This window comes from Loxodonta africana, chromosome 8, assembly GCF_030014295.1.
Source record: "Loxodonta africana isolate mLoxAfr1 chromosome 8, mLoxAfr1.hap2, whole genome shotgun sequence".
Taxonomy (NCBI): Eukaryota; Metazoa; Chordata; class Mammalia; order Proboscidea; family Elephantidae; genus Loxodonta; species Loxodonta africana.
The window spans coordinates 82728391-82742160 of NC_087349.1; the positions used below are offsets into that span (position 1 = coordinate 82728391).

The following is a 13770-nucleotide window of genomic DNA, read 5'->3' on the forward strand; positions in this document are numbered from 1 at the left end:
TGAAAAAAAAAGTTTTATTTACTGCTCGTTCTTTTAGAATGGCTGAATGGATTTTCAGTAGAAAAAGGACAATTTTTTTTTCCTACCAACAGTAAGGTGTAGAAAAACTCAAAGCAGAAAATCGCATCCAAGTTAAGATGTAAGTGTGCAACACTTGACTGCATTAAATATTTTTTGGGGAAAACCACTTATGTATGGCAGATAGCTGCACTCCTATCTACTGTATTTTTATGCAAATAATGTGTGCTTTATACCTTTTTTGCCAACTGTGCAACACCCCCCTCACTATTTTTGTAAGTTAGCCATTACGCATTGTATGTGTGAGTGTGTTATGGGGATGGGTTATTTGCAAAAAAACAACGTAATCAAGGTAAAGAGACAATGTCAAGTGATTTCTCATTACTTTAAAAATATTTGTTTTGAAATTTTTTCTTTCTAAAATTTATTCCTTTTCCAGAGTTGTCCTTATTTCCCATCATACCACTTTATTAGACAACATTTAGATAATGATTCTAAGTGCTACTTCCTACCTCCTCTGGCTCCTCCCTCCTCCCCTTTGAAGGTGTTTTATTTGCAAATAAAAATCATAATCCTGAATAAATTTATCTTAAAAGCAAATAAATACGAAGAACCAAATGGACTTTTAAGTTGTTGTTTTGGATCTGCAATGTTTCCTTATTTCCTTCATTTACATTCAACAGAATCGTCCCAGCTTGAATGAAGCATTCTGTGCTTCTCTAAATTCTCTCAATATGATATTCTTGTTTCACAGAGATCCTTACTTTGTATTAGAGAAAGACTAAGTGAGTAGCTATAGGGATGCATATCAACTCAAAATAATTCTCCAAGCTCTGGCAGTTCTTAAGAAAAGCTGGAGAGGGAATCTCAGCTTTACTGCCAGTGGTGGAGGTTGGGTGAGGGGGTGGGGGGTCAGGTCAACCAGCAATTCAGTTTCTAAGCAACTCATTCCAGAATCACACTTCTGGTTTGGCCATTGGGGTCTGGCCCAGTGGAAGTCAGAAGCTTCTGAAGGGCAAAGGCCAGATGAAAGAATATTCCTATAAAATTCCTTGAAGGGTCAAAATGCAGTTTAAAAAAATGCCCAAACCCCTATATCCCAGGAAGTACATAAAACCAGTTGTCATCGGGTGGTTTCTGACTCATGGCAACCACGACTCATAGTGACCCCATGTGTGTCGGAGTAGAACTGTGCTCCACTGGGTTCTCAATGGCTGATTTTTTGGAAGTGGATCACCGGACCCTTCTTCCCAGGTGCCTCTAGGTGGACTCAAACCTCCAACCTTTCAGGTAGCAGATGAGTGTGTTAACAGTTTACACTACCCAGGGACTCCGGAAAGCACACAGATAAAGCTATCCACTGAATGTCAGTAGTGTAGCCCACATTAAAAAGAACTTCCCTTTTAAGAATTCCCTTGGTTTAAAAAAGAGACCACTGAGATCTCATCAGTAAACTTAACTAACACGTTTCATTGTGAATTATTTGGTGCTTTAATGGACTAACTTGGAGCTGTCAAAATACCTTCCTCACTGGGTTCCATTCCTGGAAAGAAGAAAGTACATTCTCAATAGAGCAGAATTACTATATGCTCTATTGCTTGCACTGACCAGAGATGTTTCTCGTACAGCAGCAGGTTCTGGGTTGTATCTCTGAAAGCTTAGGTTGCAAACACAGAGCATGACTGATCACTGTCTGGGTTCTTTTTTAGGCCAGCCTTATTCTTGGTTGAATTAGGTGGACTGTATACTCAAAGAAAATAATAAAGCACTTAGAAGCAGAGTAAAATAAAAACACAAAAGTTTCCAGGGCTATGTTTTGGAAGTCAAGTGGAAATGCTTTGATGTATTAAGCAAAATTAAGTTCTTTAGGTATCTCAGAAATAACTGCGCATTTAAAAAAAATCACAAGCAAACACGACTAGGTCTGATATGTCAAAATTACTGTCAAGAAATAAACTGAGAGTTTACTTGCCCTCCATAGCTAGAGTGATAAATTTCTGGAAGATGGACTTAAATAGATAGCATAAAAGACAGAAAATCATTACCTTTAAGCAATAAGGGCATGAAAGGAATTTTTGGTGGCTTCATCTTTTTGAATGCATCTCTGTAGGCTTTGTGATTCAGGGAAGGATCCTGCGGAACCAAACAGATTGCAAAGAAAGAGAAAGATCAATATGCAATAGAAACAACTCTACATCTACTTTTGCTATACAATTGGAACACGATTTAGATATACAGAGGTTCTTCCTAAGAATGAAGTAGATAAAGGTTTCCAAGGAGAATAAACTCACTAAATTAGGGCAGAAAATCTAGGCAATGAATGAGACTCACATTATTGGTTTATAATAATGGGAAATGACTGCAAAAGAGAGGTACTTTTTGACTGTCCTATTATTTTCCTCAAATTGGTTCTTCAAGTACAGTTTCCTCTGCATAATTTCTATAATGAGGTAACCCCAAAGACTTTTGTTAGGTACATTGCAAAAAAAACTACCCTTGCATAGACAATTGAGAGAAAATAAGAGAATACTGTTTTATTGTGTTCTGGGGAGAAAAACTATAAATTCTATACCTAAAACCTAATAGTCAAAAGCAGAAAATAATGCATAAGACCCTAACTTGTCCACTAAATCTATACTGCTTAATTTCACGTTATTTTAGTTGTTATGTGCCATCGAGTCGATTCTGACTCATAGCAACCCTATAGGACAGAATAGAGCTGCCCTGTAGGGTTTCCAGGGTTGTAAATCTTTTCGGAAGCAGAATGCCACATTTTTCTCCCATGGAGTGGCTGGTGGGTTTGAACCACCAACCTTTCGGTTAGCAGCTGAGGGCTTAACCACTGCACCAATTTCATAGGCTTTGAAATGATTGAAGTTTAAAAATCTGCCTTGTGAAACTCATACCAGAAGGACTATTCTCATGACCTTTTTAGATGGAGAGGAAGAAATATTAACTGTTGACTTGCTTCACTCCATAAAAAGCAAAGCTACATTTTCTTGTACAAGTGAACTAGTCTAAGCTACCTGCCACTAAGTAGTACAAATACCAGTCACTGAAATCTAGAAAGAAACTAGACACCAGCAATTAATTTGAAGATTAAGTCCCCTTTGGCCTAACTACTTACCGTTAAGCTTTCAAGTTCAGAGAAAAGTTTCTTAAACTTCCCAGGAATTTTCTAACAAAAACAAAAACAAACAAATAAGCAACAACAACAACAAAAACCCAAGCAAATTAAAAATAAACAAACAAAAACCAGACAACGGAATAAATCACATTAGTCAGTTGATTTGAGGGCACCAAGAGGTGTTTCCTTTAAGTGGTACTTTCACCTGTCACATTTCTGAACATAAATACCTCTATCATTTGGTTCTGGCCTGACTGCTTCTTATGATTCAATTTTCATCATCCCCAATGTGACGGTCCTTGGGAATGGTGCTAAAAACAATTTAAAGTTAATAACCACATGTTTCAGGAATCCAGTTGGCTAGACATTCCACACACTGGTGATTACTTAACAAAAACAACTTGGATCTCAGTTCTATACCCTAACTCTGATGTATTTTCTCTTTTTCTTAATGGTCTTATTGAATGGAAAACAATAATTTTTTTTAAAAATATAAATAATATAATTACATTTTACAGGAGAGAGTAAAATAAGTAGTAAAAGGCTATGAACATCTTAAATAATAAAGTCCGTACTTTGACGGGCAGAACCATTGAATTGTACTGATCAACCACACCAATAAGTGGCACGTAAAATGATGGCATTTGGAAACACATGTCATTCTCCCAGCTAAAAATTCAGGACTAAGGAAGACAGGCCTGGAACATTTCCAGCCTGATTTTAACACGGTAATCTCTTGTGGTAAAGACTGCATACTTGAAATCTGATTTTGAGTTCCAACTCTGCCACTTTCTAGCTGTGTGGTTTGGGGCGAGTCTCTGAGCTCTCTGATCTCAGTTTCCTCATGTGAGGATATGGAGATGTCTCAGGAAGACCCTCAAACCTACTTCTCTCCCTATATCCAGTCACCTGGCCAAGAGATCCTGTGGTCACCTCTGCCTGGGATGTGCATCCCACCCTCTACCAATCCAACTTGACCTCGAAGGTCCTATTTGGTCAGGCTTTCTCTTTGGGGTCTTTCTCAGCTATCCCACTGTAGAAGGAGGCCTCTGCTTTCTCCCCCATGGTCCTGCAGGACTTGTTTCAAAACCTCCTTCATCCCCACACATTCTGCTCTAATCTGTCTGGCCCGTTTTCTATCTGCCAAGACAACGCCGTAGCACTCTGCACGTAGTAGGAGGTCATTAGTCACATTAGATGCACGCTCTTTGAATTTAATTGGATTAGTTTTCCTCCCCAGTTTCATAAATCAGAGATTCTTTTAAGGCTTAATTTAAATTTCCCTTTCCATAGGCCCTCGCCAGCCATTCAAGCCCATTTTGTTTTCTTCCTCCTCTGATCAATTATGGCCTTTGCTGCCCATTTGCTTTCATCTTAGGATGCGCACGCACATTTGTTTGCCTAACCAGAGTGGGCCAGGCTTTCATTTCTTTTCTTTTGAACCACTTTAGGGAGAGCTGACCCTGACCCTGAGGTCACCACAGGGCATTCCATCAGGGAAAGGCCTTTGACTCAAAGAAAGTGAATCCATAGGTCGCCCAGAAATGTACGCTGAGATCTAATATGAGAAAAAACTGTCGGCCTATCAGCTCTTTCTAACAGGAGTTTGAATTGGGAACTATGAAGAGAATGGTGTAGTCAGTGATAAGAGCAGAGTCTGAGCACACGTAATACAGAGAGAAGACAAGGAGATCACGGTAAGCCCCATACAGGTATAGCTACAAGGGAGAAGGCCCTACGATTAAAGAAAAATGAGGGAGAGAAATGGTACAAAGAGTGAGGCAGCCAATCCATAGAGAAGGAAAGTGAGGGAAACGAAAGCCCAAAGGAAGAAGGTGAAGGGGCCATGAGAGAGGCTGAGAGCGCTGCCTCTGTGTCTGGCTCAGTTTAGGGATGCTGGTCTTGGTTCTGCTCACAGACACTCTCAGGGTCCATCCTTCAGTACCTGCACTAACTCAAGCGGGCTTCTGTTTCTTATGACCCAATCACCTTCCCAATACAGCGTGCACAGAGGTAGATCCAGAATGTGGGAGGCCTGAAACTGATAACATTTCATGGGTCCTCTTTATGAAAAAGAATACAAAACTACCTCACTTTTGTACATTTAACAAAGATACACATCATCCATGTGAACACACTGCCAGGGGCTACACAAATGAGAGGCCCTGAAGCTTAAATTCACCAGCATCACAGCAAATCCACTTCCAAACACACACCACAGTGCAGGGCAACCATGAGGGAGCCAGCATGGGATTGTAAGCGTGCTATAGCGGAGGGGAGAGAGGAAGACTGGTTCCAGCTGGGGAAGATTTTTTTCACTTTTAAAAATTATTTTTAATATAAAAATATATACCTCATGAACATTTAATATATTTTACATATTTCATCTATTTGTATATGTATTTTAGAAACATGTTTTTAAAGAGCATTTGAGCAAACCAGTCTCTACCAACTTGACACATTACTTTTTAAATTTTTTTCTAGTAGCGCTTATTTCATTTCAATTTATTTATTTTAAATAAAGGTTTTCCTTTATTTAACAGTCCCCTCTCAGTTTGTTTGCTCACCCCCTCCCCTCTCCATTTGGAAACCCCAGGCTCACCTCCCAGGTCTGTGACAGTCGGCTGACAGAAGCAGTGTTGAGACCCATCACAATAGCAAAGAAAGAATTCAGGTTTCTCTGGGCTTTGCAGCTGTGGAAGAAAAGAAAGCAGAGGACACTTTAAGGCAACATCCTTTCTCCAAAAGGTCACAAAAGATAAGGCTGAAAGGCATCTTCTAGGCCAGAGTTTAACCTCTAGGGCAGGGCTGAACTCGGCTATGGCTCCAATGTACCTTTCACCATCCCTGGATGAGGGGTAGTATCCCCTCAACTGTTTCTAAGGCAAAAAGAAGGACTTCCGAATGCTGCAAACTAACTCTCACCCTTAGGAAGAGATTTACGCTCTTAATACTCCCTGGACATTTTAAAAAATTCTACCTTTTAAAAAAATCCTATTTCATATGCTTTTACAGTTTCAACTGAAGACTCTTTTAAATTCATCTTTCATTAATATGTCATCCTCTTGTTGAAACTGCTTTCTAGCCCCATCTCTTTAATCAGTATGTTGTTTTTCTTTTTTGACAGACAAGCCTTCTCACCTCACCCCACAAGCTCCCTCTTCCATTAAATTTAAAGCTATTTTCTTTGCTATCAATGAAGTAGCTACTCTTTTATGTGTCTATTTAAGTGTGGTATATATCATGGGAACACCATCCCACATTTCTCATTTAGAGAAAAAAGGAAATAAAATACAAAATAAGATCATGCTGAGTTCCATTCACTGTGTAACCATGTGTGTCCATTCTGCATGAAGTCAATCATGCCCTTAGACTTAACTGGTCAAAATTCCACTAATTTTCAAGAGAAGCTGAGCAGGCTTGGTGTAGTAGACAGAGCATGGGCTTTCAGGTCAGCCAGAACAGGCTATTAATTCTAGATACTCCCTTATCAGGAGAGCATTAGAAAACAACTTCTCTGAGGGAAATGTGTAAAATTAGAAAATTACCCTACCCTGATTACTAAATATGAAAGGAAAAAAAAAAAAAGCAAGTACCTAATAGGCATCCAAATCCCACCCACTGCCGTCGAGACGATTATGACTTATGGAGATCCCATAGGGTTTCCAAGGCTGTAAATGTCTATGGAAGCACACTGTCACATCTTTCTCCCAAGGAGCTGCTGGTGGCTTTGAACTGCCAACCTTCAGTTAGCAGGCCAGTGCTTTAACCACTGTGCCACCAGGACTCCTAATCCAAAAAACCAAACCTGTTGCCATCAAGACGATTCTGACTCACAATGACCCAATAGGACAGAGAAAAACTGCCTCATAAGGTTTCCAAGGAGTGGCTGGTGGATTTGAACTGCTGACCTTTTTGGTTAGCAGCCAACTTTTTTGTTAGCAGCTGTAGTTCTTAACCATTGCTTCACCAGGGGTCTTCATAGCCACCCCCCAAAATTTTAAAAACCCATTGCCATTGAGCCTATTCTGACTCATAGCAACCCTACAGGACAGGGTAGAACTGCCCCATAGGGTTTTCAAGGAGCAGCTGGTGGATTCGAACTGCCAGTCTTTTGGTTAGCAGCTTGAGCTCTTAACCACTTTACTACCAGGGCTCCAACAGGCACCCAGTGAGCATTAATTTAGCTTTGAACAAATGCCATCTCTTCCATTACATCTTCACTAATGTCACAATTCCACAAATTCCACAAATGCAATTTGGGAACAATGTATATACAATTCTGTATCCTGTTTTTTCAAATTAATATGATAAGTCATATACTATGGATTCTTCACTATCATCACTAATTTATAATATTTATCAGGAGCATGTACTATAATTTGTTTACTCATCTCCCTATTGTTGACATTTATTTTCATTTCCCCCTTAGTATGTTGAATGCTGCAATGAATATCTTCGTGCATAAACATTTTACTGTGTCCATGATTTTTTTTCATTAAGTTAGACTTCCAGCCATTACATGATTGGTCAAAAACCACAAAGACTTTAAAGGTTCTTCTTACACAGTACAAACCGCTGCTGCAAAAGGCTACACTAATTTCCAGTTGCACAGATAATGCTTAAGAACACCTAGCCTAGAACCAAGAAATGGTTTGGGGCTGTGAAAGCGGTAATATATCCAACTGGCTGCGCCCTGGCAGATCCTGCCTGAATTGCCTGGTCCTAGAGCCATGTACTGCCCAAGTCCAGCTGAGCCTGGGTGCCAATTCAGTTAGGACAGGCCTAGTAGGATCTTGGAAGTTCTACTCCCATTAATAAGTTGGCAGCGGTGGTTCAGTGGTAGAATTCTTGCCTTCCATGAAGGAGACCTGGGTTTGATTCCCAGTCAATGTACCTCATGTGCAGCCACCATCCATCTGTCAGAAGAGACCTGTGTATTGCTGTGATGCTGAACAGGCTTCAGTGGACCTTCCAGATTAAGACACAAGAAAGGCCTGGCAATCCACTTTTGAAAAATCAGCTAAGGAAAATCCTATGGAGCACAATGGTTCGATCCCATTATGCATGGGGTCACCATGAGTTGGGGGTTGACTCGATGGCAGCTAACAACAATCCCCATTAACAGCGGCACTTGGAAATTCACTGCTGCCACCATACCTTGTGTCTAAGATATCTGAGGTGAACACAACTCCAGCAGGCACCTGGTCACTGAATCTATACCAGACTGTCCCTCTCTTAGTCTTCCTGCCCTACTTCTGGCTCTGCCTTCAGTTCGCTGGTAAGCAGGAAGCCCTGAATTTCAGCCCAATTGGCCTTTCACCTGGCGTGTGCCAACTTTCTCTCAGGTGAATAAACAGAAACAAGATATTTCCTGGTCTATGATTTGGACGCCCATCTGTTTTTGAGGGTCACTGCTGCCTAACAGCTACAGTACTGCTCCTCAACCTCCCTCCTGCCACTCACTTCCCCCATCCTACCCTCTCTGTCTTACTACACCCCCTCAAAGTTGGCACCAGTCAGGACAGACTTGAGTTAGCTCCATCTCTTGACTTGTTGATTTGAAATGCCAGCCTCCTCTGCCCAGGCTCTTGCTGACGATAAGAGCTGTTTTGTCTCTATGCTAGAACAACCTTGTTCAAAGGCTGTCTTCCTCCTTGGTCTCCCCACCTTGCTACATGATGGTGGCTCAGCAATTATGTCATTTCCCACTAGGCAGTAGGCTTCTTGAGGCTAGAACATATCTAGTTCATTCTTACCTTCTGCCTATCACTGAAGTGCCTTGTATACAGCAAGCCCTTCAAATTGCATTTGAAGGTGAAGTCGGGCAGGAAGACTAAGAGAGGGACAACCCAGTGGAGACTGAGTTGAAAAAATGAACTTTTGGGGATATGGTTTTATTATTATTCAGTACTGTTCCCTTTTTTATTCAGTGCCATTTATCTGCATGGAATATTAAGTATAATTCCCACCTTTTTATCTTTTAGTTCCCCATGAATAATTTTCCTGGTCCATGTTTCTTTCTTTTTTAGTCATTTTTTTAAAAAACACATATAACTAATATTTGAATCTGTAAATAAAAAAACATTAATAAAGACAAGATTTTTCTATAAGACAAATTGGAACAGTACAAATATTGGTAACCATTTGAGTCTGGATTCCTTTCATCCAGGGTCATTCATTCCACGACAAGAACAGACTGACACTAAACATTCCAGTTTAGCGAACACTCCTTTGTCTGTGTGTGAGGAAATCAAATCCACTCACTCCACAGAGTGGGGGGTGGGGATGGTGGTGAGAAGGATGAGGAGACATGAATATGCAAATAGGATGCCTTAGGCAGGGAAAACACTTCATGATTGTGGAAATTACTGTTTTCCCTTGGTTATTCCTACTAGGGTGATTATAAGGAATTTAACTGTATGTTTCTATTGGCATTCTGTTCCATGGGCAAGGGACAGAGACCGGAACAATAAATAATTCAAGAGCATGGGACCATATGGAGAAAGTGTGAATATATTTCACGTCTCGGAGGATGGACAGAATCTTACACTGGGAACTGAGCTGGATGGTGTCATTTAACTTTCTGGAACATTAATGTCCCATTTCTCCTCATAGCTGGTATGTACAAGAAAGTGTTTTCACCAAAGGAGCACCACCTTCCGGAATTTCACAGGCTATATTATGAAAACCCAGTGCCGTCGAGTCAATTCTGACTCATAGCGACCCTATAGGACAGAATAGAACTGCCCCATAGAGTTTCCAAGGAGTGCCTGGCAGATTCGAGGGTTTTTTTTTTTTTTAATATTATGAAAGGCAGCAGCAAAATAAAAAACAAGGCATTCATAATAAGGGCAGCCCAAGCTTCGAATGTGCTCTTCTGAATTCCTACCTGCCAGAATCCCACTCAGAATTCAAATATAGCCTTGAACGCTACCTCCTCCAAAGATATTTTCCTAATCCTTCTCACGTCCTTTGGGATATTATCTTTCCTCCTCTAAAGCCCAGTGGAATTTGATCCCGTAAAGGGCACTTCTCCATTCTCCTTTGCACATTAGCCATGTGCGTTATAGAATTATCTCCTCAGCAGACTGCAGTCTCCCGAGTGCGAGGATTAGGTGCAGGTCAGTCTGATCTCCCCACGGTACCCTGCATGGATCTGCATATATTACGAGCAATCAGTGTGTAAATTTCCTAAATACATTACATTGACAAGTATTCTACTCACACGATTGTATATAAAAACTACTTTGGAAGACAAAGGAAAAATAAAATGGGAAGGCTGGGAGGCAAAAGGGACTGGGAAAGATTTTGATCCAGGTTGCTCCTGCTTCTGGAAGCTGTCTAAGTGAACAGTCTCGGTACTAATTCAGTATTTTGAGAGGCTCCCAGCAAGTTACTAAAATTTCATTCAACCAACATTTACTGAGTTGCTACTATTTAAGTTCTACAGCAGGCACCCAAGGCACAATGATTGATTTGAAATGGTGCCTGTCTTCTGGGAGCTTACAGTTTAGTGATGGAATCCTATAAAAACAGATAAATTTTATAAATACAATAAAAGTGGTTTAAAAAACAACTGTGTGAGGGGACGGGGGGCGGGGGGGTAGTAGTTGACCTTGCATTTGAAAGTCAGGGAGGGCTTCAGGAAGCAAAGAACATTTGAACTAGGTCTTAAGGGATAACCAAACAAACTGCTGTCATTCAAGACCCAGTTCAAATGGAAGTGGCCATTCTTGGCAGAGCCAACCTCATACATCCAGGCTTGGATGATGGTGTGTTTTGGGAAAGAGACAGACATTTAGAGTGGCTGGGGTGAAGGGTACACACAGGGGGTGCGGTTCGGAGTTCAGGAGGGTGAGACCAACCAGTGGAAGGCCTTCCTTCTCATGAGTTTGCAAAATTCATACTCTGGGCAACAAGGAGTCAAGAGCGAAATCCTAGAGCACACCTGCCTTTCAAGGATTCTCATTCCCTCACATCACCTTCTCCGATTTTCCTAGCCTACTGTAGCGCACCTGTCCACACTGTAATTTAGCTGTAGGGCAGGGGATGGGTGTACTGCCTTCTGATTAGTTCTACAGCACAGAGACCAGGGCTTGAGCCTCTGGTTTTGGCATTTACTTTAAAATATAAATAATTCAAATGCAAATAATACATATTCAAGAACAGACCTTTTCAATCATTTGGTTACTTAAATCGATTTTATATTTTTACATCCCAACCTTTCTTATCATTACCACAGGAAAAAAAAAGTACTCTCTCAAAGAGACTAGAGATATAGGACTTTTCACCAGCAGGAACTTACTGAGCAGCGATTTTGATGAATTTTTTCACCAGCTGCACCCGTTTGCCCAGCTGGCTGCAGAGCAGAATCTCAGTGGCCACCCAGAGCTGGACTTCATTGCATCTCTGGAGCAGCAGGCTGAGGTTCACAGTGTGCTCTCCACTTCCTTGTCTGCTAAATGTGAAGTAGATCAGCTCTTGCTGAAAGAAAATGTATTTATGCCAGGGATTATTTTTAGCACACTCAAAGTTATGTTGATAGAAAATCTAGCTCATTTTTAAGAGCTATCTTCAGGCAGCCACTCCCATTTGATTAGCTAGGTTAACAGAGAATATAACAAATAATGTGTTGAATCCAAAATTTACCTTTTGTTCATCTTGAATTTCAGAGATGCCTCTTAAACAATGTTTATCTAGAATCCTTATATAAAATAATGTTTTAGAATACAAGGAAGACAAAGTCCTTACCATTTAAGGCATTCTAAAGTGTGAATCTTAAGGCCGAATCCAAACCTCCCAAACTCTGTATGTTGGCAAATACAAGTGAAAATGAATACTACTGCTAGGATCTGAAGGAGCCTTGGTAGCGCAATGGTCGAGCACTTGACTGCTAACTGAATAGTTGGAGGTTTAAACCCACTCAGCAGCTCCACAGGAGAAAAGACCTGGAGATCTGCCCCTGTAAAGATAACAGCCTAGGAAACCCTGTAGGGCAGTTCTACTCTGTCCTATAGGGTTGCTGTGAGTCGCAACTGACTCCATGGCACACAACAACAACAACTAGGTCAACTCTCTAAGACAATGATTGTCCAATTTTAGTGTGAACCAGGATCTCTTGAAGGGCGATCTTAGCATGCCAGATGCCCCCTCTAGGGTTTCTGATACAATATGTATGTGTTATGTTGTGGGGCCTCGAATTTGCATTTCTAACAAGTTCCCAGGTGATGCTGATGCTGCTGGTGTAGGTATCTCACTTTGAGAACTACTGAAAAAGATACTGTCAATTCATAAAGAAAGTGATTATTGGGTAAGATCCAATGATTTACTAAAGTAGGAAAGACCAGTAACTATTAATACAGCCTGATCATATGCAGAGCAATAGAAGAGACTTGATTTTAAAGGTAGGAGGATGTATGTATGCTTCTTTTACAGAAATAATCAACACCCTCCACTGGATAAGCAGGGACATAGGCCGCTCTAATCACATTTTCAAAGCGACAAGTCATTCAGCCCAAGTTCATTACTTGTTCAAATTCAGTTCATAATGTTCAAATTTTCTCTCAACTTAATGAGAAAATTTAAGAGTTCCCGGGTGGCACAGGTGGTTAAATACTCCACTACTGGCTGAAAGGTTGGTGGTTCAAATCCATCCAGAGGCACTTTAGAAGACAGGCGTGGCGACCAGCTTCTGAAACGTCAAAACCAAAAAGCTAAACCCACTGCCATCGAGTCGATTCCAACTCTTAGCAACCCCATAGGGTTTCCAAAGATGTAAATCTCTACGGAAGCAGACTGCCACATTTTTCTCCCTTGGAGCCACTGGTGGTTTGAACCACTGACCTGTCGATTAGCAGTGATTAACCACTGTGCCACCAGGGCTCCTTTCTGAAAGGTCATAGCGCTGGAAACCCTATGGAGCAGTTCTACTCTGCACACATGGGGTTGCCATGAGTCGGACTCAACTCAATGGCGACTAACAGCAAACAAGGACAAAATGAAAGTGAAGCTTAAGGGTTCCCAAATTGGGCATGAAACTCCTTCAAAAGGAAGACCATTTTGCAATGAAAAATTTCACTACATGGCAAAGCAAATCCAACATACGGTTGCACAGGACTGTCACATTTTTCATCTCCTGATTCCAGTGAGCCTTTTCACTGGTCAAATTTAGTCATCAGTTGTCAATAGCATTTTGCCCCTACTGTTTTGTACTGTTTTGTAAATGTTATAATTTGTCCTGAAGGGAGAAGTTGATAGATACAAAAATTTGAAACATATCTCAAGATTTTCAAGAAAGTCCTTGAAGTCCTGCAGCTCAGTCCAAATTTACAGAATTTTCTTAAAGTAAAAATGTGTGTGTGCACACATACACAATCCAAATGTGGTTCTTTTATAAGCATGTAACTTTCATGAAAAAAAAAAAAAAAAGTAAAAATGCCAGTATCAAAGGTAAAATGGCTCTTCAACCCCACTAGAGCTTTATACAAATGTATATACACATATGTATGTATACATACATGTAAGAATATAGTACATTTATACTCACATTACACAAATACAAGAATGCATGGCCAAGTATATGGTTTTCCTAGGATTAGGTCAGTCTTTCAGTCTTTCAATAT

At 40.6% G+C, this 13770-nt stretch overlaps 1 protein-coding gene across 2 annotated transcripts in view; it reads right to left on the bottom strand.

Annotated features, from left to right (window-relative positions):
• RAPGEF5 (Rap guanine nucleotide exchange factor 5) overlaps nucleotides 1–13770 on the bottom strand; it is a 274113-nt gene that overhangs the window by 17649 nt on the left and 242694 nt on the right. For both annotated transcript variants that reach the window (XM_064290063.1, XM_064290064.1), the window contains 4 exons: nucleotides 11454–11632; nucleotides 5748–5838; nucleotides 3146–3196; nucleotides 2064–2151 (listed from right to left, as the gene is read on the bottom strand). In XM_064290063.1, the coding sequence (XP_064146133.1) occupies nucleotides 2064–2151; nucleotides 3146–3196; nucleotides 5748–5838; nucleotides 11454–11632 (409 nt within the window). The remainder of the gene's footprint in view (nucleotides 1–2063; nucleotides 2152–3145; nucleotides 3197–5747; nucleotides 5839–11453; nucleotides 11633–13770) is intronic.